At 38.3% G+C, this 24,874-nt stretch overlaps 6 protein-coding genes across 11 annotated transcripts; 3 read left to right on the plus strand and 3 right to left on the minus strand.

Annotated features, from left to right (window-relative positions):
• Window positions 1,547-5,247, plus strand: LOC18605039. Of its 2 annotated transcripts, none has more exons than XM_007037812.2 (10): window positions 1,547-1,755; window positions 2,115-2,143; window positions 2,355-2,439; window positions 2,540-2,749; window positions 3,146-3,268; window positions 3,350-3,407; window positions 3,585-3,658; window positions 4,011-4,099; window positions 4,178-4,250; window positions 4,817-5,247. In XM_007037812.2, exons 1-9 carry the CDS (start codon window positions 1,681-1,683, stop codon window positions 4,245-4,247), a joined length of 813 nt encoding a protein of 270 aa, XP_007037874.2. In that variant the 5' UTR covers window positions 1,547-1,680; the 3' UTR covers window positions 4,248-4,250; window positions 4,817-5,247. The 2 variants fall into 2 exon arrangements, with proteins under 2 accessions (XP_007037874.2, XP_007037873.2); XM_007037811.2 differs by having other exon boundaries at window positions 1,559-1,755; window positions 2,118-2,143.
• On the minus strand, window positions 5,513-7,551 carry LOC18605040 (oxygen-independent coproporphyrinogen-III oxidase-like protein sll1917). The gene is made up of 2 exons (XM_007037813.2): window positions 6,433-7,551; window positions 5,513-6,358 (listed from the first exon to the last, which is right to left on the minus strand). The coding sequence occupies exons 1-2, from the start codon at window positions 7,233-7,235 to the stop codon at window positions 5,731-5,733; spliced, it is 1,431 nt and encodes a 476-aa protein (XP_007037875.2). The 5' UTR covers window positions 7,236-7,551; the 3' UTR covers window positions 5,513-5,730.
• Window positions 7,655-11,405, minus strand: LOC18605041 (elongator complex protein 3). Its single transcript, XM_007037814.2, has 9 exons — window positions 10,917-11,405; window positions 10,413-10,482; window positions 10,125-10,297; window positions 9,583-9,757; window positions 9,070-9,236; window positions 8,735-8,954; window positions 8,538-8,642; window positions 8,122-8,274; window positions 7,655-7,922 (listed from the first exon to the last, which is right to left on the minus strand). Exons 1-9 carry the CDS (start codon window positions 11,387-11,389, stop codon window positions 7,764-7,766), a joined length of 1,695 nt encoding a protein of 564 aa, XP_007037876.2. The 5' UTR covers window positions 11,390-11,405; the 3' UTR covers window positions 7,655-7,763.
• On the plus strand, window positions 11,569-18,928 carry LOC18605042 (telomere length regulation protein TEL2 homolog). Its single transcript, XM_018117348.1, has 13 exons — window positions 11,569-11,787; window positions 11,945-11,973; window positions 12,064-12,166; window positions 12,261-12,432; window positions 12,715-12,900; window positions 13,127-13,266; window positions 14,032-14,308; window positions 15,527-15,741; window positions 16,034-16,132; window positions 16,224-16,747; window positions 17,138-17,907; window positions 18,213-18,411; window positions 18,594-18,928. Exons 1-13 carry the CDS (start codon window positions 11,625-11,627, stop codon window positions 18,747-18,749), a joined length of 3,033 nt encoding a protein of 1,010 aa, XP_017972837.1. The 5' UTR covers window positions 11,569-11,624; the 3' UTR covers window positions 18,750-18,928.
• On the plus strand, window positions 18,779-21,601 carry LOC18605043. The gene is made up of 3 exons (XM_007037819.2): window positions 18,779-18,842; window positions 19,042-19,626; window positions 21,158-21,601. Exons 2-3 carry the CDS (start codon window positions 19,103-19,105, stop codon window positions 21,264-21,266), a joined length of 633 nt encoding a protein of 210 aa, XP_007037881.2. The 5' UTR covers window positions 18,779-18,842; window positions 19,042-19,102; the 3' UTR covers window positions 21,267-21,601.
• LOC18605044 (probable ubiquitin-like-specific protease 2A) lies at window positions 22,388-24,675 on the minus strand. 5 transcript variants are annotated; one of them, XM_007037824.2, is made up of 7 exons: window positions 24,345-24,675; window positions 23,642-23,834; window positions 23,394-23,561; window positions 23,177-23,266; window positions 23,011-23,092; window positions 22,829-22,939; window positions 22,388-22,736 (listed from the first exon to the last, which is right to left on the minus strand). In XM_007037824.2, exons 1-7 carry the CDS (start codon window positions 24,406-24,408, stop codon window positions 22,665-22,667), a joined length of 780 nt encoding a protein of 259 aa, XP_007037886.2. In that variant the 5' UTR covers window positions 24,409-24,675; the 3' UTR covers window positions 22,388-22,664. The 5 variants fall into 5 exon arrangements, with proteins under 5 accessions (XP_007037886.2, XP_007037884.2, XP_007037883.2 ...); XM_007037822.2 differs by having other exon boundaries at window positions 23,177-23,308; XM_007037821.2 differs by having other exon boundaries at window positions 23,642-23,888; window positions 24,345-24,527.

Here is a 24,874-nt window from a genome sequence, read left to right on the forward strand (position 1 = left end):
AAAATAATTCAAAAGGTCTACTGATTGGGGGAATGGGGATGGAGATGTGAGATTTGGTTTCTATAAATTTTAAGCAACTAAATGCCTGCTAGCAACTGATGTTGTTAATGGTATTTTGGAGGCAAAGGGTTTAAATCTTCTAAGAGAAAGTGGGGAATGAGTTCATTGAAAACAATGAAAATGTTAAGTCAGGTTGCACATTCAACCAATGAATTTTTAGTTTGCATAGCTCATTGGTCACCATGCCATATGTATTTGGGTCCAATTTTGTAAATAACCAAACCTCATTCATTCGCATGATTCAACCTCCTCTTGCTTTCATAATTTTGTATCCCATCCATTACCTTGGATGCCCTTTTTTGTGATCAAATGACATGCATCTCGAAAGACTCGAGGAACCTTGAATTGGAAGGAAAATGGAAACAAGGAAGAATGATAAATTCGGAAGGCATGCAGAGTTTGTAAATCATCTTTGAGGCCAACATTTGTTTCTGTTCCTTGATCTATGTTGCTGCATGCATGGATAATAATATCCTTAGTTATATATGGCTTTAGACAATTCGGGAAAAGAAACTAGAGAAGGAAGAGTTAAGTCATACCTCATTAGCTTTATGTGAAGAAGGATGACGGAAAGGAGAGAGGCCAAGCTAGGTGCAGGAGATCAACAGTTTCTGATGTGTGGGATTATCTTTTCATAAGCTCTTGAGGAAGTGGTAAAGGGCAAAAAGGCAGCAAAGAAGAAAGGCGTGATAAAACGCAACAAGAAAAGAAGCAGGACGAAGGACAAAGAAAACTAAGAGCAAAGCAATAAGAACATTGCTAGAGCTGAAGCACATGACTAATGTCTCTATGTCTGAGTTGGATCCTAGCTTGTTATTGGGTGCATATTCAACATATATATATATAAATGCAACCTTAGAAAGGGTCAAGATTGAAAAAAAAAGAAAAGATGTTGATGTGAAACTTCACCATAGATATGTATTGTATTGATAAAGTCAATAACACTAGAATGTTTGTAATCAATGTCAACTGGAGGCAAACTCAGTAAGACTAGGTTAAGCCATTATTTTTTTTATATGATTTACATTGCAATTTGCAAGCATTATCGGCATAGAAATTGTTGAAAGTCATCTTTGCATTCCAAACTGAGCTGGTTTTCCATAGATAATGCTATCAACTTGAGGGTTGATACTCCCATTTATTTGATAAAGGAAGTTGATCTCTAGCTTGATCACAATTATATAATCACGAAATTTGCAGACATGATGATGGCTGCATGTTCAACCCGAATTTGGGTACCACTATTTTATGAGAAATGCCTTTTCTTTTCCTTGAAACTTTATTCATTTTGATTTGACATTTGATGGTTGCCTGTTAGACTTTCGCATTCCTTGTGAGAGGCAGTTAGTTTGTTTTTGATTAGTACTAGTTGGGCCTAAGACCCAGTTGAAGAGAATAATGAATTGGGCCTGGAAACGAACACCATTGACGCAATTCTCCATGCGTGCGAGACAATCCTTATCCCAGGCATGAGTACTAAGTTACCGGTGCCCAAACAGGCCTATATGAAATTCCAGGAAACCGAGCGTTCAAAGCATTGATTTTCCGAGCAAATATTTTTGCAGAGAGAAAAAGCTCAAATTCTCTCATCCGAGAGAGAAAAAGAGACGAGGAGAGGAGATGGGGAGAGGAGCGAAAGCAATAACTTCAATTCTCCTCATTGAGTTTCTACTGCTGTACAACACAGTATCTCAGGTATATTAATTTCTCATTTTAGATTAAAATTTCGTTCATTTCTCTGACCCAGTGTTTTAATGGTTCATTTCAAGTTCAGCTTCTTTCTCTTTATTCATCTCGGTTCCACTTAATTCCTTTTTAAATTCCTTAATTTATTTTAGTTGCTTCCTAATAGCTTCAGTTAGTTAGATTAGGTGTAAATAAATTCTTTGTTTCATGAAAATGTTTGATTGAAACTATGTATGATTCATTTCCGTATATGCCCTTTGGACTCAGGAGTCTGGAGCTTAAAGCATAGTTTTGGGACAGCGCTTTTATTTTGTATTTCTCTTCCAAACTGACCTTTTTGTTTTTCCCTTCTGTTTTGGACTATGAAGCAGGGCTTGGAAGAATCTGCTGCGGCGAGGTAATGCTGTTTCCATTGTCATATTGGTCATCCTGTACTGTAGATTAGGCTCCATTTCTCTTTATAAATGTACGTAAAGCCTAAATTTGTTTGAGCTGGGGAATACTTGGTTTCTGTCCTCGTTATGACTAGTGATTGGGATTTATTAAAAAATATACCAACTTTTTTCTTGAAGTTACCGAGCTGATATGGTCATTATCCTTATACTTAGGACACTTCAGCAGGAACCACATCATACCAATGAGGTACATTGTTCCAGAGAAAGAAGTAGGGCAGCCTGGAAGATCATAGAGGATGTAAGAGCAAAATGCTTTCTGTAGGTATACAGGGAGCACCTTTTCGATTTAGTTGTTTTGTGTTGTGTCAGTAACAATATTCTTCATGCACACTCTGTAGTATTTGATGCCATTTTTGGAAGAAGAAGGGTTTCAGATTTCGACTAAGTGTAGGCTTCATCCAGACAACGATCTTTTCAGGGATCAGGAGCAGCACAAGATTAATTTGGATGTAAATGAGTGGCGGTGTGGATATTGTAAGAAAAGCTTTCGAGCTGAAAATTTTCTTGATCAGCATTTTGACGACAGACACTACAATCTTCTAAATGTTGTATGTGGACTCCTCTCCCTTGTCTTGAAATGAGCCTTAGATTCTTTTTGTTATTGCACTTGACACGATGATTGCTTTTATATAATTCGGTGTCAGTCTTTATAGATATATAAACGTTTGCCTCTTTATGCTTGTCCTTTATCTTGTGCTCTGTTTCTTTCTGTAATGCTTCTCTTCTACATATCTATAAACAAAAATAACACAAAATGTTGTAGGTGTTCCTATACGTGATTGATCAAGGATTTGCTCTTATATAAGAAATAGAGAAACAGTATTTCTTTCTGTTTTGAATTGTTTGCTAAACATCTTTGTGTAAAGGGTGTAATTCTCTCTCTAATCTTCCTAGTCAAATTATAATTGATGTTAATAATGCTAATAAAGCTTACGTGATTTCAGAATCAAAGCAAGTGCTTGGCTGATTTATGTGGAGCTTTGCATTGTGATTTTGTGATGAATTCCAAGTCGCTCAAGGCTAAGTGCAACCCTGCTGCTGTTGCAAGGAATCGCCATCTTTGTGAGGTTGATTCTGATTATTATAACGGCATAATTTGTTAATTCCAGTGTTTTGCCTTGTTTATATTGATTCTTTCATGTGGACAGAGTCTTGCCGATAGCTGTTTTCCTATTACCCAGGGTCCATCAGCCAGCCGCCTTCATGGTATAGAAATGCCTTTTTATATCCCAAAGAATGTTTCAATGGATGCTCATGTTATTTTTCCTCTTATTGAAAAGCTGATACTGTTGTACCGACAGGAAACCTTCACTTACTTAAAACAAGTTATGTTTATACTTGCTAATATCTCTTATTTTTGGTTGCATTCTCCTTTACTCGAAGAATTGTTTCTGCACCAATTTTGTGATGCTCATACTTGCTCTAGAAAAAAAAAACCCTTCCCAAAAGGAGGCAAGGTAAGGTTCCTTTATCATAATTGGTTTAGTTTGGACTTGGGGTTGAAAGGTGAACTTTGCATGGATGACTAGGGTTCACTTTTTATCATAAAATAGCAGTGATGCCTAGATTAGCCACCTTGTTTTTTAGGATATCAGGGAAAACTCCTATAAATTCAAAGATTGAGTAAATGTGACTAGTAAAAGTGTAAAACTACTTTTTTAGAATGCCAAAATTTGGGAACTTCTTAGTATCATTTATCCTTTGGATTTAGTGCATTGCAAAATGATCTAGAAGTCCTTTTAACTTATCTTATTTTTTTGTTGAATAAATATGATTAATGTCTGTAATTGCTTATTTTTATTGGTTCAGAAGCAAACAAGTGTACTCTACATGGCTACGTCAATACTGATTTTGATGTTGCTTCCTATTTTCTATCTTCTTTATTATTTGTATCAAAGGTAAAAACGCTAATTTCAAAAATCTTCTGCTTGACTGGGTCCCTGCCAAAATATTTAAGATATTTATTTATTTTGCAGAGAAATGAATAGGGGAACCCAAGTGCTTAGGCGAGTGTCACAAGTTGGACGGAAAACAAAACCCTCATAGTTGGTAATCTTCTTTTGCTTTTGCTTTTGCTTTTGAACTTCTTGTAATGGGCTGCTGTGGTTGATTAATTGTTTCAGTGGCGCCCGCTTTGAATATTAACCTTTTGATTACACGGTTCACTTTTCAGTCAGCAATAGTGTGGTGTGAATGGCAACAGCATAAGTTTTTAAGGGTTTGATTGTGCATATCTTGTTTTTGACAGTTATTTCATTGGAGATATAAGTTTTCTTGAAAAGATACCCTGTCCAATATAAATAGTGGTTAAAAACAATCGGAGGCTGTTAGTCCTTCTTTATTATCCAAGAAAGGAAGAAAAGAGCTGTTGTTGTAGTTGTAGTTTATAGTTTATCATGCTTCTATTTTAGTATTCCTTCATTATTTTTTCTTTTGGGTAACAAATTGTCACCATATTTTAACTGAAGTCATGAAAAAATAGACGCTCAAGTGTCTTCCTGGTTTATCTTTTCCTTAAAAGTTGGTTGGATTATGCTTGACAGATAGTTGGTTTGTAACCCTTTTTAAACCTTATCTTCTTTGTCCCCTTTTTTTTCCTTCTTTTTTGGTTGCAGGAAGGGTGATGACAAAAAAATGAAGATTGCTGCTTTGAAATTTGCCCTTAAATTGGAAATTCCAAAAGAATGTGTTCACATTGTTGCATGTCACTGGAAATCAGAACGCGTAGCATTATACCAATATCCTCTTGATAGTGACTTTAGTTTTTGATGATAAAGCAAAAGATGTACAAAAAATTCTCTTATCGTATGAGTGAACCGCACTTAGTCATTTAAGTCACATTGAGACTATTATAGAGTGTATTATGCAAAGCATGGCCTATGGTAGTTCTGTGAGGGTTATAAGGAGTTTTGCATAGAGAATACTGTTTCGGAACTGCAGTTCAACAACCTAGGATTTTGGATGTTCTGTTGCAAGACATTTTTTGATCCATTTTCCTTCTGAGTCCAGATTGAGGTCAGAGAATGTAAGCAGAATTTATGTTTTCCATGAAGTAGATCACCTGCATTGCAGATATACCTTCTTATTTCACATTTCGAGTTAGTGTTTTCAAAGGAAAACAGGTTGCATCGTCAGTCATGTGGAGGAATGTGTATTAGGGGCTTATTTAAGCCATGTTTCAGATCAGATTAATTATTTTGTTACCACTGTTATTCTAAAAAATAAATTCAACCTGCTAACATACAATTGTGGTGGTCTTAATATCCTGTTATCGAAAAACAAAGCTTGATTCTTTAGAAAAACCATCATCATGGGATGCCAAAGGCAGCAGAAAAAACTATGACAAACTCTGTTAAGATATTTGTATTGTATGATACAAAGTGAATTTGTGCCACAAGGTTGAAGCCCGTTGCTCTCCTGCAATCGTTCAAGTCTCCCTTGTGAAGCTAATGTCTTAATGCTTAGCCAGCTTTAGGCTAGCTGGGCAGGAAACAATCAAAAAGCTTCACATTTAAAAGTCTTTCATGCTCTAGGGAGCAACAACTCCAAAGGCAACAGATATCAATTCATTCGATAAGAGAAAGCCATCTGGATCACTGAGCCGAATATAAGCTAATCCTTTCCCGATGACGCCTTCATTCAAAAGCAAGGTGTTATATTCGTCTGCAGCTAAAACTCTTCTCTGCTCATTCAAGCAAAGCACATGCCCACTTTCAACAAAAGGCTTGTAAGCCTCACAAAGAGAACATACAACTGAGCTACCAAATGTTCCTTGAAAAGACTTCAAATCTAGCCCTGTTGCAGTTCTGAGAGAGAGCATCACAACATCCGTGGCCAAGTCCCTGGTGTCTATCTTACTATTCCCAGTGTAATCCATCGTGCCATTCTCTAAATTCTGTACAAAATCAATGTACCCTCTCATTTTCTTGGGTCTTGAAAACCTCATTCCACATACATAACTAGCAGCCCCTAGTCCAAAACCATAAAATGGCTTGTTTTTCCAGTACGTAAAGTTATGCTTACATTCAAATCCATCTTGGCAATAACTGCTTATTTCATAATGGTTGTAACCTGCATCCGAAAGCGTTGCCGACGCCATGCTGTAAAAATCAGCTGACTGGACATCTGAAGGTAAAGGAAACTCTCCTGGTTTGTACCTACAGAGACATGGAAGTTCAGTTCTCAATGCACCATAAAGCTAAAAGCTGTTGCTTTCCCTGATAATACTTACAATGTTCCGAATTTTGTGCCTTGTTCAACTTGCAAATCATAAACAGACACGTGCTTAGGCTGAGCTTCAACGGTTAACCTCAAGCTCCGCTCCCACATTTGTGGACTTTGGTGAGGAAGAGAAGAGATAAGATCCAAACTCCAATTCTCGACCCCACATGAATTCACTATTTCAATAGCCTCGTAAACCTCGTTAACACCATGTGCTCTCCCACAAGCCTTTAACAACTCATCTTGAAATGCTTGAACTCCCAATGACACTCTATTCACTCCCAACGCCTTCAACTCCTCCATTTTCTTAGCATCAAAGGTTCCAGGATCCATTTCCATTGATATCTCAGCATCCGAACTCACCCCAAATTTCTCTCTCAACAAATCCAGAACCGATGAAACTAGCCTTGGTGGCACAAGAGACGGTGTTCCTCCCCCAAAAAAGACGGTTTCGAGAGGTGGGTGGGACTTGAAATTTACTTTGGTGGCATTGATTTCTCGGCAAAGTAATTGGACGTAGTTTGACATACGGGGGTCGTCGTCGTCGCCGTCGCCGTAGGTTTGGGTTGAGGAAGAACCAAGAGCTACGATCGGGAAGTCGCAGTAGTGGCAGCGTTTTCGACAGAAAGGGAGGTGAATGTAAGCCGAAGTTGGAGGGAGTTGGGGAGTGGTGAAGATGTTGGGTGAGGCATTTTGTTGAGCAGTTGGTGGAGTGGGAGTTAAAGTGCAAGAAATGGCACGAGTCAGGAGCTTTGGGTTGCTGGGTTTGGCGGGAAAGGTTGAGAAAATCGGGGTGAGGGTTGATTTCAGCATTACTTATTTCAGTCAGGAGTGGCGGTGAGTAAAGATGACGCTTCTACTTTATGCAATAAAAAACAGGATAAGACTTCTACTAAAGCACCCCAGGCATAGGGAGAAAGTCAGTAAACAAAGGCCGTTTGAGGAAATCTGCAAGTTCTAATTTCTGACTGCTTTTTAAGGGCCTCGGGCAGTGGCCCTGTTGATGACAAAACAAAATGGGTTCTCGGTTCAAGTTCGGTATTGTGTTTGCAATACTCGAGTTCCAGTGCATGGCCGGGAGTTTGAGGCCTCCATAATCATATCTCTAAACGTAGTGAAAACAGATCTGCTATAGAAAAGTGTCGCTCAAATTTGAAACCAGTCCTTGATCTTCTCTGAAAATAATTTAAAACGAGAGAAGGATATAGATATGACTTCACGCTGGCAAACAATTGAACAAACTCACTCTACTCTCACAAATTAATGATTGGTATAAGTTACCAGAATTTTACATGAATTCCTTAACGTACAAAATTGTGTTATAATCCAATACTAGCCTCGTCAAACAAGATATTTCACCATGTAAGGCCCTTCAAGTTCATAGCCCAATTTCCTATAGTAATGGCGGGTCCCTACACCAGAGATAACAGCTATTTTTGTTGATCTATGCTCTCTGCGAGCAATACGCTCTGCTTCTTCCATCAAAAGTGTACCATAACCCTGCAAAGGGGGCAAAATATTGGCAATTAGTCAAAAGTTTACTTGAAGGCCTACCAGAAGACACGTCCAGACATTTTACATTGTGCTATAAAAAATTGAAGGTGTCAAACTGGAAGTGTATCAACCTCAACATAGGGCAACTTTGATTCAACTCTGTTCTTTCTAGGTTATATTTTAGTACTAAAGATTTAATCATTACCTGGTGTTGCAGCTTGTCAGCATCCCGGCCATGAACTGGAACAGCAGTTCCATACACATGAAGTTCACGGACAATAGAACATTTCCCCATTAGTTCAGGGCAAGTAGTGTTCCGGCCACACTTTCGCAGACGCAACAACCCAACAAGAATATCCTGTGTCCAAAACGAGATGGCACATTATGTTCCAGCAGAGACAAGCTGTTATGTAAAAAAACATTGTACCAAGAAGTACAATCATTACCGAAAGAGATGGACAGTTTCAAATTAGATAAGACATTTATAAAGTAATTCAGGAAATACCATGAAATTACGCCAGTTAACAAGAGGACTGAAATAGATATTTGCATGTGACAAAAAATCAACTGCAGACATATGCACACACATGCACCAACAGGAGAGATGGTTCTTGCAGTTACCTGGTGTGTATCTTCATATGACAGAAATGTTTCCCAACCTTCATTTGCTGTATAATCACGTCGAACAAGCTCAACTTCTTCAGGTTTAATTTTGTGGTGAATGTCCTGTTTTCAAATAAACACGCCATTACACCTTCAAAAGGTTTTTGTTTTTCAGCATGAACGGATTCTTGAGGAGCAAGATTGTGTCTCCTTACCTGGATTCCAGCTTCACGTGTTCGAACATCCCGACACTTCAAGCCCAAGTCATCCATACGAGCTAAAGCTAGTTCACGAAGATTTCCTTTCTCAACCCCTGAAGTAACCAGAGGCATAGGGATATCCCGCTGAACCCTATAAACACGTGTCCACGGAGGTACCATGGCCAAGATCCTTGCCACAATGTCCACAAGCTGCTCAGGTGGGTAATTTCTATACCTGCAAAAGTAAATAACTATAATTACTAGTTCCTGTTAAACCAGAAAGGAACCAGAAATCCAAAGAAAAATTATGATCTGTGGAATCTCTAACAATGAAGTATAGAAAACTATACCTGCCAGTTTTCCAAAGCTCATAGAGCCCAGTTCCGCGAATTACAAGGGTGGGATAAATTTTAAGCCCATCAGCTCGAAATAAAGGGCTCTCAAAAAACTCTTTAAAACTTTCCAAGTCTCTCTCGACACCAACATTAGGAAGATCAGGCATCATATGAGCAACAACCTACAGAAAAGCAATACAAAAATTTTTGGAATGAGAGGATGAAATTGAAAGAACATAAATCCATAAAATGCAAAAGCTGATAATTAAGCCACATACTCCATTGCAATGAAATTTAATGAAAATATGGTTTGTGCTAGACAAACAGTACCAACAAAATGTCATTTAGAGTTCAAAAGATTTCTTGACTTGTTCAATGGCTGTGCTACACATGAATTGGAGAAGATAGGGGAGAGGAGGATGACGAAGAGGAGAGAAGGGGTTGTTTATATTATATAGATATAACTAGTGGAAAAGTAAATGTCTTCTTACTCTAAACAACAGTATGTATGGCAAGGCACTGGCATACCTTGAAACCAGCATCCTTTGCCAAGCAAAAACAATCAGCCACTGCAGCAACTGTGTGTCCTCTATTAGTGTCACGGGCTACATCCTCATATGTGCTTTGAACTCCAATCTCCAGTCGTGTACAACCATAAGAAAGCATTTGGCGCAAATGAGGGCCTAGGCAATAGTCTGGCCTCCTGTAGAATTAGAAACAGAGGAAGACAACATTCTATTAATCATGAGGTGTGATGATCAATGACACAAGTCAAAATCAAAAAACTTTTATTGTGTGTTTCTGACACAGAAAACTGTAAGAAAAGGCATATTTTCAACTCTGCAACACTATAGTTACACAACTACTGTCACTCCTGCCTAGTTTTGTGCAATGGCAGAGCAAGCAGCACCATATATAGTAACCCCACTTCTCGAAAATAAAAAAAGACTGAATAGTGATAAATGTCTACATATCTACCAATTATACCAGTTTTGAGTCCCACTCACAAGAAAATAAGTTAAACTTGGCAATTCTCAAAACATATCTCAAAATGTTACATGATAACTCACGTTTCAATTGTCATTCCAATGCACTTTACGGCACTATGCTCAGAGTAGGTAACTGCCTCTTCAACATTGGCAGAAGTGTGTCCTGATAAAGCATCATGAAGATTCCTAATAAAATAGTCTCGGTAATCTGCTGGCAGTGACATGAAAGTACCACCCATCAAGATGAACTCAACCTGCAAATCCCATGACCATGCCGTTAAGAAGGCAAAAGTTGGCTTCTAACTATACCATAGAACTCATCAATGCAATAAACAAAAGAAAATACTTAATATGGAGAATTTTTCATACCTTATCTACACTGTGACCCAATCGCTTCAGCTGATCTATCCTGCTTCTTGCCTGGACATATGGGTTATACCTGAGATTATCATACATCAAGTTTTCTTCAGAATTTAGTCAGACAGAACCAGACAAATGGAAACTCTCTATCTTTTTCTCCCTCACTCTCACAACCATGAAAGATAGCTGCCTCCAAATTTGGCATTACATTTGGTTTCTCAAAAGCTGGTTTGAGCCACAAACAAAAAGCCAAACTAATTTGACTAAACAAAAAATTGGTTTTTTAACCCCTAGCATTTCAACCCAACCCAACCCACTTAAATACGAAGCTAGACCTAAGAGCCAACAGCCAGCTAGCATTGATTGCAATGAAAAAAAACCTAGTACAAGTTCAAAATTTAACTAAATATTCAAATTTAAAATATCAAAACAAGCCATCAGCGAGCTCAAAATAAGCTAATTAAGTGCTCCAATAAAAAGCAAGAAAGAAAAAAGAAAAAAGAAAAAGCTTACCTGGCTCGAATTGCTCGCATGCTAGTTGGCTCATATCCAGTATACGACTGCGTACTGTACTCAAAATCCGAGTCCGGTCCACCGGGGCAATAAACACAAATATTTCCCGTAGTCGCAATATGCGGGCAACGATGCGGCTTCGACATAACAGCAACGACTGCGATTCCGGACGCGGTTCGGACCGGTTTGGCTCGGAGCTTAGGAAGAAGGGACTCCCGGTCCGATTCGGGAAGTGCCGCGATCATCTCCACCAGCTTCGGGGAGCGTGTGAGTCCGTACTTTCGGCACGCGGCGGATTTGATGGCATTCAGGTCCACTGTTTGGTTCTTCCGTGAGAGTTCCACCATGGTGCTGACAATTTCGGCGATGGCTCGAACTCGGGCCTCTTCTTCTGTTAGTCCGTGGGCTTGGAACCCGCCCCGGCCGGGACGCGGGAGCTTTTTTGGCTCCGGAGCCATGACGGCAGTTGCCATTGTAGAGAGAGAAAGAAGGGCGTAACTGAAATATACTCAACGCGAAGTAAAAAAGGGATTATATAGGTAACTCTACTACACCCTTAAACGACAGCGTTCACTACTGGCACCCGCTTATAGTTATTTTATCTGACTTTTTAACAACGACGTCGTTTTCAAAATTTAAAATTTTTAAAAAAGTTTTTGGCTTTGGGGAACTGTGAACTGAAAACCGAGGGAGTTGGCGACGGTGGAGATGGAGGAGGCAAAGAGGACGAGAGAGCTAGAGAGCAGAGTAGTTGAGAAGGTCGGCGAAGTGATAAGGGAAATAGAAAGAGCAAAGCAGGCGGACCAAGTGATTTGCACTCTTCACTCTTTAGCTGTTCTTCTCTTCCCTATCGATTCCTCTCTTCTCTCCGGTCACTCCTCCTCGCTTTCCTCTTTAACCATACAATTATTATTAATTTCCTCATATTCTATTTTTTTGTTACTTTCTTAAAAAGAAAGAAACTTGGAAAATTCACAGAAAGCTTTGTTTTTTATAATTTTGCTAATTGTTTTATTACTATTTTGCAGGGAGCATTGACGAGCGTTTCAAGGACCAGGTTTGTATTTTTTTTTCTTTCTTATGTTCGCTTCGTTTTTTTTTTAAACCTTTTCTTTTAATTTTTATTATTTGGTTGTGCTTTGTTAAGATTGTTAGTGCCAAGGTTCATGCCGCAAATGAGAGGGATGATTGGTGGAAGGCTTTTTATCAGGGAGCTGCATTTCCGACATTGGCTAGGGTTTTGTTACTTGGTAATTAGCTTTTTGTTAATTTTTCCAAGTTTTCAATGGTTTTGACAAGAGTCATATCCCGTATTTTCTTATACAAAAAATTTGTTGTATGTAGATATTGCTTCCAGTTGGCTCACTTGTTTCCCACTTTCGGCAAAGAAACATGTCTACGATGTTTTCTTTGTCAATGGACTATCAACTGAAGTTGTTCAGGTTTTGGTTCCTTGTCTACGGCAGAGCTGCAGTGATGTACACGATGTTAATACTATTCAGTCAAATGTAGAAAGGTATGGCGGAATATTTTCTATTAAATCTTAGTTCCATTTCTCCATTTAAACATAGTATTTATCGATTGCTGCTCTCTAAGTATGAGTTTATCAGTGTGCATAATTATTTGGAGTTGGTATATTCAATAAAAGTGTAATGATTTCACTGTACCATATGTGATATAGTTGAAAAGGATACCAAAAGAGCTTCCACTGTTTGTTCTTCTAGTTCTTTTGAAATATTTGTGAGATATGATAGCAAACTTGTAGCTCACCTGCGGACACGTTTTCCACTGTTGACAGATTGCTTGTACTTTGCCTTCTTGACAATGCCGGGGTGCTTAAAATGGCTAAAGAATTTTCCATTTCCTCCCAATCGAAAGATATTATAAATGAAAGGCTCAAGTCAGCTGTGTCTAGGGTAGCACAGATTGTAACATCTATTCCTGATAAAGCACGATTGAGAGCCCTGCCTTTGCTTTCATCACAGTATCCTTTACTTCTACTGCACTAATTTTTCTGTTTGTTTTTAAATATCTAATCATGTGCTTATGCTTTAACCTGCAAAGGATGCTGAACATGTTTGTTAATCTGTCCAGGGAACATGGAATCAAAATTTTGATAGCTTATTTATGGTGGAAGTTTTACTTAAAAAATGCTGATTGATGAAGAAGAGGAGATTGTTTAATGATTTTCCTTTACAAGAGTATTATAGTTTGTTTTTCAAGCAGATCACTATTCAACTTCTCAGTGGTTTGGTAGAAAGACTAGCGATCTCTAATAGAAGTGACATGGATGTTAACTGTTTATTTATTGGAGAAATATTTTCCCGCATCTGTCGACGTGGATCTTCAGGTAGAGATATTTCAAGCACTAGAGTCAGATTTTATTTCTCTCATTTTGCTCATACATCACCCTTTTAGTGGACTTGTGCTCCACTGTGAGTTGTATATTGATTTTGAAACAATTTCTTGTCTCACCCTGTCTTTACTCCCCATTCTCCCAGAGAGTTTAACGCAGTATGCCACTAGTTTCTGATTTGTAAATGCAGAAATATTTGTTCATCTATGCATGAGTTTCAGTGTATCTAGCAATTTCATGTCATATAAGGTGATGTGATTGCATACTACTGTTTCTGTTGTGATTCCTGGTGCTAAATGTTTATCATGCATCTTAAATGCGGCTAACAATGATGAAACTTTGAGGCAGTTGGAGCTGGAGAAGCCAAAGTGAACCCTAAGATTGCACATGGTGATATCAAGACTCTTAATCTTGAAGAGGCATAATGGATCTTTTATTAAATTCGATGGTTGTGGTGTAGGTTAAATAAGTGATGGAACATCATCGCTATTAGTCTGACAAAGATGGTAATCAGGAATAACAGCCCGGAAAGTTCCTGCTTTCTCATGAATTTTCATGTTCTATGCTTTGGAACCTCATGTATAAGTAACCACCTGATTTTTAATTATGTGGTTCTTGTAAGGACAAACAATATTCAGATATTCTGTTCATTCCAGCAAATACAGCTGATAGGGAAATCTTTATTTTTTGTTTTTCCTCTCTACGCAAGCAGGATGGTGGTGAAATTGACACTGAAGTAATGACATTCGTTGCTTGCAGATGTGCTGTTAATTGAAGTAACTCCCCAGATTCTTAGACATGTTCGAAGTTGCTTATCTTCAAATAGTGATATAGTTGACACAGACGTATTTGAGTCAAACCCTGAATCCCAATTTTGGTTAAAGATAATGGAAGCAATTACAGACCCCTACACTGTTGAAAGAATTTCTGAACAGCTTTTGCATCAGCTTGCAACTGAGCATGCAAGTGATATTGAAGCTTACTGGGTTCTTTGGATATTGTTTCATCAGTTACTCCAACGTCAGTCATCAGTCAGGTCAGTGAACATTTGTTATGTTTATTTCTTTGACCGAGTATAGCTGACAATGTGCATATTCAATTTGAGTGTTTCCTTTATGCTTCTAGGCCATCCAGAAGCAGAAGAATGACAACCAAGTAGTTGTTATTGTAGTTTATAGTATAATTAAGCTAACTAAAATAATTAAATTAGGAAGAAAACTATCTTTAAAGGCTGAGGTGTGGTAGGAGCACTGTCTTTAAAACCAATTCCTGCCCTCTCCATGTAATATCTCGGGTGCAAGTAGAGCTACCTTGGCATCCAGTTTCCAGAATTCAACTGCCAATGATCTCCGTAGCCTTGCACATGAACAATATTGAGCAAATTGTCTCAAATTTCACCAACCCAATATTAGCTAAACTATTTATGTAGTGTAGAATATAAAAGAGAGATTAATGGAAGGAAGCTATTTGTTTAACCGGACAAGTTGGTAGCAAAAACTAAATGGTCTAAACTTATGTGTTTGTAGCTGAGATGAAAAATGAAGTTTTCTATGCATGTTTAGCTGATCATTCAAAGTGTATTTATAGGCTATACAATTGGATGAATTGGCATTGAGTTGCCAATATTAGTGACACTTGGCTAATATATGTCATGAGGTGACTATATCCTTGTCACCTCTTGATAAATGGATTTTGGTGGGACATATTGTTGCCACCAAGTAGCACATGGCTAAACATGTGTCATCATTTTACTTTATGTATTAATCGAATAATCAATTAATTAGAATTATTTTCTAACAATCCCCCACATAATTCAAATTAATGAGTTGGTGAACTAAATTAATGAGTTAATTGCATTAGCTATGACAACATGCATGCAACTTGATGAGTATTATTAGGGAAAAGAAACCCCTTTGTTTCTTTTCCTTCTTTGGTTGTATATTTATCCAGAAAGAAATTGAAATTGGGAAATTCCTCTATAATCAATTTCTTCTTGTTTTCTTTAGGTGAATTCCAGAACTTGCAAATTATTGTGTAATGGAAAAGTCTTTCTTCATTGATAGATAAATAGATATAGGACATTGTATTACTTTATTATCAATCGATGCAATTTAGGAATTCACTTTATTTGGCACCAATGAACAAAGAGACAGACAGGAATACATACAGACAGACGGATAGATATATAGATAGCTCCTCTACTTCTTTGTTTCTGTTATTGCTGATGTCCTTTTTCATGCATTTTCTCTCTCAGGTCGATGTTTGTTGACAAATTTTTACTATGGAAAGTGTTTCCTGTTTGTTGCCTGCAGTGGATCTTGCAATTTGCTGTTCTTGGATGTCCACCTGTTACCAATTCACAGACAAAAGGTCATGAAACCAATGGTCTTTTTGACACAGTGCAACGCCTCGCTGCAGTATGGTCAAAAAGGGACTTTGTACAATCAGCCCCAGTGGAGCAGCAAGCTTGTATCCTTTACTACTTCCACATATCAAATTGAAAGTTCTCAACTTGGTTAACAACTATTGAACATGCAAGCTGTAGAAGTTTCAATTTTACAGGGGGAATCAAAGATTCATAGATCATAGTATTAGTTTATCCTAGTAAAAGGTTCCATTTTACTTTCATGGAAATGTCATGCCTTGTAGTTTCCTTCTTCTAACATTCCAGAGACCTCCAACCCCCCATCCCCCTCTTCCTTTCTCATGCCCGTTCTTGCCTTTTACTTATAATGTTTGTTGCCCCTTAACTTAAAATCAGATATAACTGCAGCTGTAGGCCTTTGCCTGGAGAAGATGTCCAAAGAGGAACTAGATAAGACAAAGGATGTGATGCAATCAATTCTTCAAGGAGTCAGCTGTAACTTCTTGTCACCTTTGCTAATGGATTGTCTTGGATTTTAGTTGGTGGCATATTTTTGCATTAAATATCTTATCTTTATTGTTGACAGGCAGGCTGGATAGTCCTGCAGATCTAGTGCGGAAAATGGCTAGCACTATCGCTTTAGTATTCTCTAAAGTAATCGACCCAAAAAATCCTCTATATCTTGATGACAGCTGCAATGGAGAGAGCATTGACTGGGAGTTTGGATTAACCACGACTGAGAAAGGGCCCTTATCGATCTCAAATGCAGAAAAGCAAATTGATGAAACAGGGACATCAACCACCCCAATGTTAACCAAAGACTTCACTCACACAGCTGATGGTTTAAAAGGAAGTAATGTGAAGAGTAAAAGCAAGAAATCCTCTGAATTCAGTTTGGTTGATCCAGATGAGATTATAGATCCAGCTACACTAAATTATAAATCGGTCTCCGATGAAAACGATGATGAGGATGCAAGTGAGAATTCTGATTCAAGTGACTCCTCTTTGCAGCCATATGACTTGACCGATGATGATACAGATTTAAAACGAAAAATGTCACAACTTGTTGATGTAGTTGGAGCCTTAAGGAAATCTGATGATGCTGATGGGGTGAGTTGTTTGAGTTCACTGTTTCATTATTGTCTTCAATTGTTCTTCTGAGATTAATATCAAACTATTCAATTTGTGGTATCTATGAGATTTAATTTTGACATGCATTATGAGGACACTTCTGGTGATTAGAAAATTTGATATCAGCTACTTATGGTTTTTTTACATTTTGGTTTTCCCCTTTTGGCTGCACAAGTGACTTGTTTTATAAGCTTAAACCTATATTAGAAATCATTACAACTACCTGGCTGTCAATTTTATTTGTGAAAATTTCGCTTGTTGGAAGTTATGAGACAGATATCAATTATTAGATAAAGGTTCAACTTATTTCTGGAGAATTTAATCAAAGAAACTTACACCTAAACAATTATGTATGATTTTACACTGCAGGTGGAGAGGGCTCTTGATGTTGCTGAAAGTCTTATACGAGCATCACCTGATGAACTTACACATGTAGCAGGTGATCTTGTTCGAACTCTTGTACATGTTCGTTGCTCTGATACAGCAGTAGAAGGTGAGGAAGAAACGGCGGAAGAGAAGCGGCAAAGAGCTCTGATAGCATTGATTGTCACACGTCCATTTGAATCTCTTGATACTCTAAACAAACTATTATATTCACCTAATGTAGATGTTAGTCAACGCATAATGATACTTGATGTCATGACACAGGCAGCTGAGGAGCTTGCCAATTCTAAAACTATGAAACCTAAACATCAGACAGGGCCCCTCATATCAACCATTTCAGAACCTCAACCCTGGTTCTTGCCTAGCAATGTGGGGCCTCCTGGAGCTGGGTCCTGGAGAGAGATCTCAGATACAGGAACCCTTCTGAACTGGTCAAACCGATATGAGAGAGAACTTCCACTAAACCCTGGTCAGGTCAAGAGAGGAAAGACACGCCGGTGGAGCCTAAGATCGGGAAATATACGAGAAGGCCAAATTGAGTGGTCTCAGAATAAGTTTCCTCTATATGCGGCAGCATTTATGCTTCCGGCTATGCAGGGGTTTGATAAAAAAAGACGTGGTGTTGACTTGCTCGGTAGTGACTTTCTTGTCCTTGGAAAACTCATCTACATGCTCGGTGTTGGTATGAAATGTGCATCCATGCATCCAGAGGCATCTGCATTGGCTCCCCCTCTTCTTGATATGTTAAGATCAAGGTACCTGTCTCAATATCGTTATATAAATACTGTCACAGTGCTCAACACTAGAGGTTGCCTTCACGGGATTAGCCAACTAGTGTCTAATAATACATATATATTGGCAAGCTAGTCTGACCTGTTTCACATGGTCCTGATGGATGTGTGCGCGCTCATGCGTGGACATGTGCATGTGTCTACATAGAAATAGGTGTCATACTTTGGTTGTTCAATGGTGTTTTATGCTATTATCCATCGTAGTTCAAATCTTCATGTGTACATAATTTGCTAATCTGCCATTTACGCCAATTTTTAACTTAATGCAGGGAGGTATGCCATCACAAAGAAGCATATGTCAGAAGAGCTGTACTTTTTGCAGCTTCATGTGTGCTGGTGGCTCTTCATCCCTCTTATATAGCATCTTCCTTGGTTGAGGGAAATCTTGAAATTTCTGAAGGGCTTGAATGGATCCGAACATGGGCCCTCCAAGTGGCTGACTCTGATACAGATAGAGAGTGCTACACTGTAAGCAAAGATATTACATAATTTCTCAGCTTCATGAGTGATTTTGTTCGTTGGTTACAGGAGTTTTGCTCTCCTATCTATGTCGTTTGACAACGTTCTGACTGCTGAATTTTGTTTTTTTCTTTTTTATTTAATTGAATCATTAAAATGTTGTTTTAATGCCTATGCTTTTGTGGTCTTAGATGGCCGTGTCATGTCTCCAACTACACTCTGAGATGGCCCTCCAAGCTTCCCGAGCACTAGAGTCAGCAGAAAGTACATTCAAGGCCAAGGGTATTAACCTCTCATCCAGTCTGTCCAAGGGAACAATCAAAATCCCCTACTCGAATGTTGAATAGATTCTTGTACAGTCAATGCAGAGGTTCTCAATAATTTATGTATCCATTTTGCAGATATTGTAAAATGAACAAGACCCTTTGGCTATCAATGATGTAAGATTTTCCCCCTCACACAAAGTATCACAAAAATGTAATCCAACACTGCAAGGATGTTACAAGCTTTCTTTATTTCTTCTGGAGGTTTTTATGTGCACGTGAAATGCATGGCATGCCGTGATTTGGTCATCGAATCATTTATTTGAACGGGAGCAATTCACAGTTTACTGAATTTCCAGCTTTCCTGGTTTTCCAGATGGGAAACGACCAAACGTGGCCGCATCAGACGGGACAAGTGCTGACATAGCAAATCGAACATGGGACCCAACAATCAACATCCCTCCCCTCAAAATTCCCGAATCAAGACCCCAACCCCGAGGTGCCAATCATCCATGGCATTTTCCCTATCATCTCTCTCCAAATCACTCTCCTCCCTTCTCCCTTCCCGATCAAAACCAAACTCCCCTTCCCTTCTCTCACCGACGACTCTCCAACTCCCCAAAAGAGCATCAGGTTGTGCTCTGCTGGTTCCCACCTGGGACCCCAAACCTACGTCAACGTCAACTTGTCTTTCGTCTTCTTTGACAACAGCTGATGACATCACCGCTATAACATGCCCATCACTGGCATATGCAAATGCCCTGTTCTTCAAGTCGGGTTGCTATAATGTTCAGGTCGTGGTGGCAGAGAATGAGCCCGAGGAGAAGCTGTTGGGTCGGTTCAGGAGAGCCGTGTTTAAGGCGGGTGTTATCCAGGAGTGTAAAAGGAGGAGGTTCTTTGAGAGTTCACAGGACAAGAAGAAGCGCAAAGCTAGAGAGGCTTCTAAAAGGAACCGCAAAAGGTTTGTTGGGTTTCCTTCCTTTTATTTGTTTTCTCTTCTTTTCTTTCATTGTTTCGGAGCAACTAATAGGGACCGATTTCGGGTTTGTTGTCTACGCTTTGATGTCATAATTTTGTCGAATTTCGAAGCTTTGAATTGGGATCATGATCTTTTATTCCTTTCAAATATGCTTTCTGTTGCTGCCAAGTTTTGGACAGATTTTTTCTTTGGTTTAATCTCTTCGTGTCACTAAATGGTACCTTTTTAATGCTTAAATTTCCAAATTTTGATCCTTTTTTCATTTCTTCGCTGTATGGCGACAATGCTGCTATGTCTATTCCTAAAATTCTGCTGACTTTGACAGCTGTGCGTATCTGGTTCTGCTGGTTTCTCAATGGAATAAGTGGTGAAAGTCTAATTTTCCATGGAAATTCAAATTGGAAGTTAGGTTAGACTTTAAAGATTATAGTGAACCAATAACTGCTGAAACTTGGAGAGTAAATTTATTGTGATCCAAGAGAGAATATTGAAATTGCTTCGGTAAAAGGCCCCAGAATAAAAGCATCCCAATGCTAATATAGACTATGCTTTGTTTATATTGGAATTCCGTCAAGGTGCTGAATATGATGTTGGACTTGGTTAGTTGAGATCAATCAGAGGAGAAAGTTAGAACAGGCTAATGAATAACGATTCACACCTTGGATCTTGGAGTTGGGAAGTTTAGAGAAGGAGCAAAGAAAGGAAGTTTCAGGAGGAGATGATGATTATAAAAAATTTTTGGCTCCATTGCATAATCTTATGGATTGTTAGGTAGACAATAAGTATAATACTGACTATGATTGGTCACAAAAAAAAAAGTATTGCTTTCTCTTTACCTTTTCTCATTAACAAACTTAAAGTTGAGTCATTTTGACAGGAAAATCAAGCTATTTCTTCTGCTTAATAAATTACTTGAATAAATGGACAATTTCTACTGATCAGTTGCAGAGGATGTAATTCTAGAGTACAGTCTACGTACTCCGAGTTTTCAGAGGTCTCGGAAACCTTAAGGAGTTGGAAGACATGGAGAGGGTAAGATACTTGAGGTTGAGGAAGTTGTAAACAGTATTTGGAAGTTGTGGTGAAAGTCAAGGGGAGCTCTAAGCCTCTAACTCCCTCCCAACCATTATACAATTCTAAAATTTCTTACATCATTTTTTTCATTCAGTTTTGATGTTCACTTCCTCTTTGAATTTCTCCAAAGAGAGTTTCCCTTGCCCACCTCCTATTAGTTTCACCTTTGGTGGTGTTTATTTGGCTAGAACAAATTATCTTGTATTTTCTGTTTCATTATCTTTGTTTGCATTCATGCTTAAAAAGTTTTGACATTTCAACTACCTGCCTGTACTGCTAATGTTTAGTGTTCTACTGCGTTCCTTTTTAGAATGCATACTGTTCATAGTTTGTTATTATTTTATGCTCACCATATTTGTACAGTTTTAAGGAATTTTGAATGATAGATCTCTGATGATAATAATTATCTTACTGAATGATCTGTTTTGCTTATTGTTAGACGCCCACAACCTAAAGCTTCAGCACAAGCTAAAGAGGAGACCCCTAAGAAGAAGGATGATGATGAAGATGATAACTGGGAGCTTCCTGGAGGAGACCTGCCCTACTAACCACATTTGGTCATCTGAAATCGTGTGTGCCTATACTTAAGATAGATAGTTAGCAAAGGAATGACATCTACTGTCATGGGGGTAAAAAATAGGTTACCGATATGCACTAATCAGACATGCTTAATTGAATCCTTTCCACAGCATGGTTCTGTGATAGCATAATCGTTCTAAGTGCAACGTATCGGGACAAGGCTTTCTTCTGTAAAAGCTTGGTGAAATTGATCAGATACTCACAAGAACCTTCTTGTCTTTGTCCTTTTAGCGAAATGAAAATGGGTCCTTAACCAATGGAATTTCGGGTTCAAAACTTGCTTTACCCAACAATTGCTTTTCAACTGCTAGCACAGTTAGTTATTTCGGTTAGTAACGTCTTGAGGTAGTTGTCTAAACCAATGGAATTCAAAAGTTAACATGCTTATATGCTTATTTATCTTCCAGAGATCAGATGTCTCGAAAGTCATGTTTACAGATCTCTCCGCCAAAGAACAACTATTAAGAGCATCTCTTAATTATTCTCAGCTAGTTGTAAGAAGTTCCAGGGCAATTATATCTTTCTGTGAAGCGTATGGCTCTTTCAGCTGAAAGCAAAGCAACAAAAGGTATGGGCATGGTTATGCCGATTCACGAGTGGCAATTCTTACTGCTGCCTTGGTCACGTAACATTTGCATTAAGGATACCTTCAAACACCTAATCCACCAAGATGTCCAGAAGGAGAAAGAATGATTGACTTTGTCGTGCTGAGAGAAACAATGATGATTCACCTGTTAGTCATACAATTCTCCTTCGCCATGATAGAAAATTGTTAACTGTTGCTTTCAACATACCGTGTGAAGTGCAAGCTTGATAATCTTTTACCTATAAAAGGCCAACTATTTCATTTCCTAGCTTTCTCTTGCACCAAACGATGTGCAAAAGTTATCAGCACTGCTACTTAGAAATGTTCCAACTGGCATTAACTTTATGCAAATGCACAAGTCTGGAAACTTTAACAAAATGATAGTTTATGCCAGTTGTTTACTCAATCCTTCTCCCTGGCGCAGGAAGAAGAAAAGCACTGAAAAGGAAATGGGGAAAACTGCATGAATTCTAGCAATCACAGCAAGAGAGAACGAAATTAAGGTACAGATGAACTCAGACCACTTGAATTCTAAAATACAATAAAATGATTTCATTCTGCACTAAATAATAGAATAAGAAGAGAGACCGCATAACAGATTAGCAAAGAATGTTTTTCACAGTGCTCCTTCACATCATGACAATTTTTCTACCATTGACATATGCTCCCACATCTAAGCTAATTTTTCTTTATCAACATATACACTCACATCTAAGCTAATCTCTCACATAATCAAGGCTCATTGGTGCATGTTAGATCAATCTAGTAAAACTAACAGAGATCACTTCCCAAAGGAATCAAGCTTCTCACAAAAGCATTCCACACCTTCAGCATCAAACCAGTCTTTTCTCATCTGCAGTGAAACAGTGAAAAGTAGCATCTCATCACCACACTTATTAGTCCACATTTAAAGGAGTAAATATGGCAGCAAAAGGAAAAGCTTACGAAGTAAGGGTAGCCCTCAATGCTAAAGTTCTCTGGAGCACCTTCCACAAACAAATTTATGAAGTAGAGAACAAATTTCCCACATTCTTCACCATCTCTTTGCTGTGGCACCTGAAAAGATTAAGAGAAAAACAGATTTAAAGGATGATAAAAACAACACCAAGAGCTTGTACTATAATCACCTTAGGCACCAATAGAGGAATTCGATAAATCATCTCCTTCTTCTCAGGCCTGCCTTCTGCTCTATAAATGTCAAGCACAAACCTGATAGCAAGAAATGCATCTCTGACATTAGATTGTGCTATTTTACTCAACTAGTAATGCAAGTTTTTGCAAATGATAACATACTTTCTTATATCTGGTTCAAGACGCCTTGGATTTGCTATCTCTAGTGAATCCAGCAGCAGCATACATGGTGTTTTGGTTTCTGACTGCAAACTTTCACCAAAATGGCAGAAGATCAGGAGGCTCCAATGACTCCTAAGAAATGGAATTTGAAATGATAAAATTCCTTTCACTGACAACAAGCAAGACATTTGATCACCAAGATATTGACAATACTAACCAGCAAACTACAGGAACAAGAACATATTTCTTTGAAAAGATCTGTTCCCTCTTAATCCAGGATAAAACCTTTTCTCGGAAAGACGCTTTTCTGTACCATGCAAACCATTGACAGTCAAAGTATGCAAAGGAAGTCCGCTTCTCCTCTGGGAAGCTGCTCCACAATTTCCTGAACATTTCAAAAAACATATTCAGAACACTTCTAATAAGTTAGAAACAATAACAATGATTACTAGGTATACAGCTTACTCCATATAGCATTCAAATGCTCCAGAGTCTAGCCTGTTTGTCTGTTTAGATATTGAATTCTTGCTCTTGACTCTTCTCTTGGATCGTTGACGGCATGGAATGTTGCCCAAAAAACATGGAGCAGTTAATCTAAAGTCCCTTAGCTTTTGAGCTTCCTGTTTACTAATCTTCTTTTTCCGAGCCTTCAAAGACCCTATAACATGTACCCAACATGAGCGGTGTTTTGAAATCGGATACCCATTGTACTCTGCCAGAACATTGTGAACTACATGGATCAAACTTCTATTTATCACACTACAAGCTTAGGATGAGTTGCTGCACTGACTACTAAACGTAAGTATTCGAATGGAGGCCAACGCTACATCGAATCCTTTAACGTAGATTATCATGAACATGGAGCTTAATAAATTAAATTCCTTCATTATCGTTCTTGCATTTCATAAGAATAAGATTATAATAATCATTGTAAAACCTTACTATCTGGTAAAAACAGAAGCTGAATTTGAATATTTTATCCTCAAATTTAGACCAAAAAAAAATTAATACAACAAAAAAGCAAGTCGATTAAATGAAAAGTCAGACAAATACGACTCTTGAAATTAAAAAGTAAATAACAACCTAAATAGCAAAACAAATACATAAATAAATAAATAAATAAAAGAAGAAGAAGAAAAAACAGAGAATTCGGCAGAAAAACGAATACCAGGATCTGAAGAGGCAAGGTCGATTGGTTTAGCGGGATCATCACCGTGTTTCTCGTTTCCCATTGATTTTCCCACCAAACACAATTGAAACCTACAACTTTAAATCGTTCCTTTTAAATCCTCCGTGCCACACTCCCCAGTGTCTGTGTTACTGCTTACTACCGAGAGAAACAAACAGGAGAGGGCCCGAGATTTTAAAATTACTACTTCCAAGTGACCTCATCGTTTGGGTTTTTTTGTCGTTTCTGTTCTTTCCCCCGGCTTATCAGGACCGTTGTTACTGCGCCAGTCAAACACTTCAGACAAGTTTTTCTTGTAAAGGAACGGTCCAGATTTTCTGACTTGGTCCTGATCAGAATAGATTTGGAAATATTTTTATTTTTTTCCATGGGTTGGGTTGGAACTGTAAAATTTAAATGGGCTCGACGTGAGTGCTTTGGACCATGTTTATCAGGGCCTATTGGTGTATCAATTCAATCCGACTATATTATATTTAAAATATATTTTGTTTCTCAAGTTAAAATACATT

Source organism: Theobroma cacao, chromosome 3 (assembly GCF_000208745.1).
Source record: "Theobroma cacao cultivar B97-61/B2 chromosome 3, Criollo_cocoa_genome_V2, whole genome shotgun sequence".
Taxonomy (NCBI): Eukaryota; Viridiplantae; Streptophyta; class Magnoliopsida; order Malvales; family Malvaceae; genus Theobroma; species Theobroma cacao.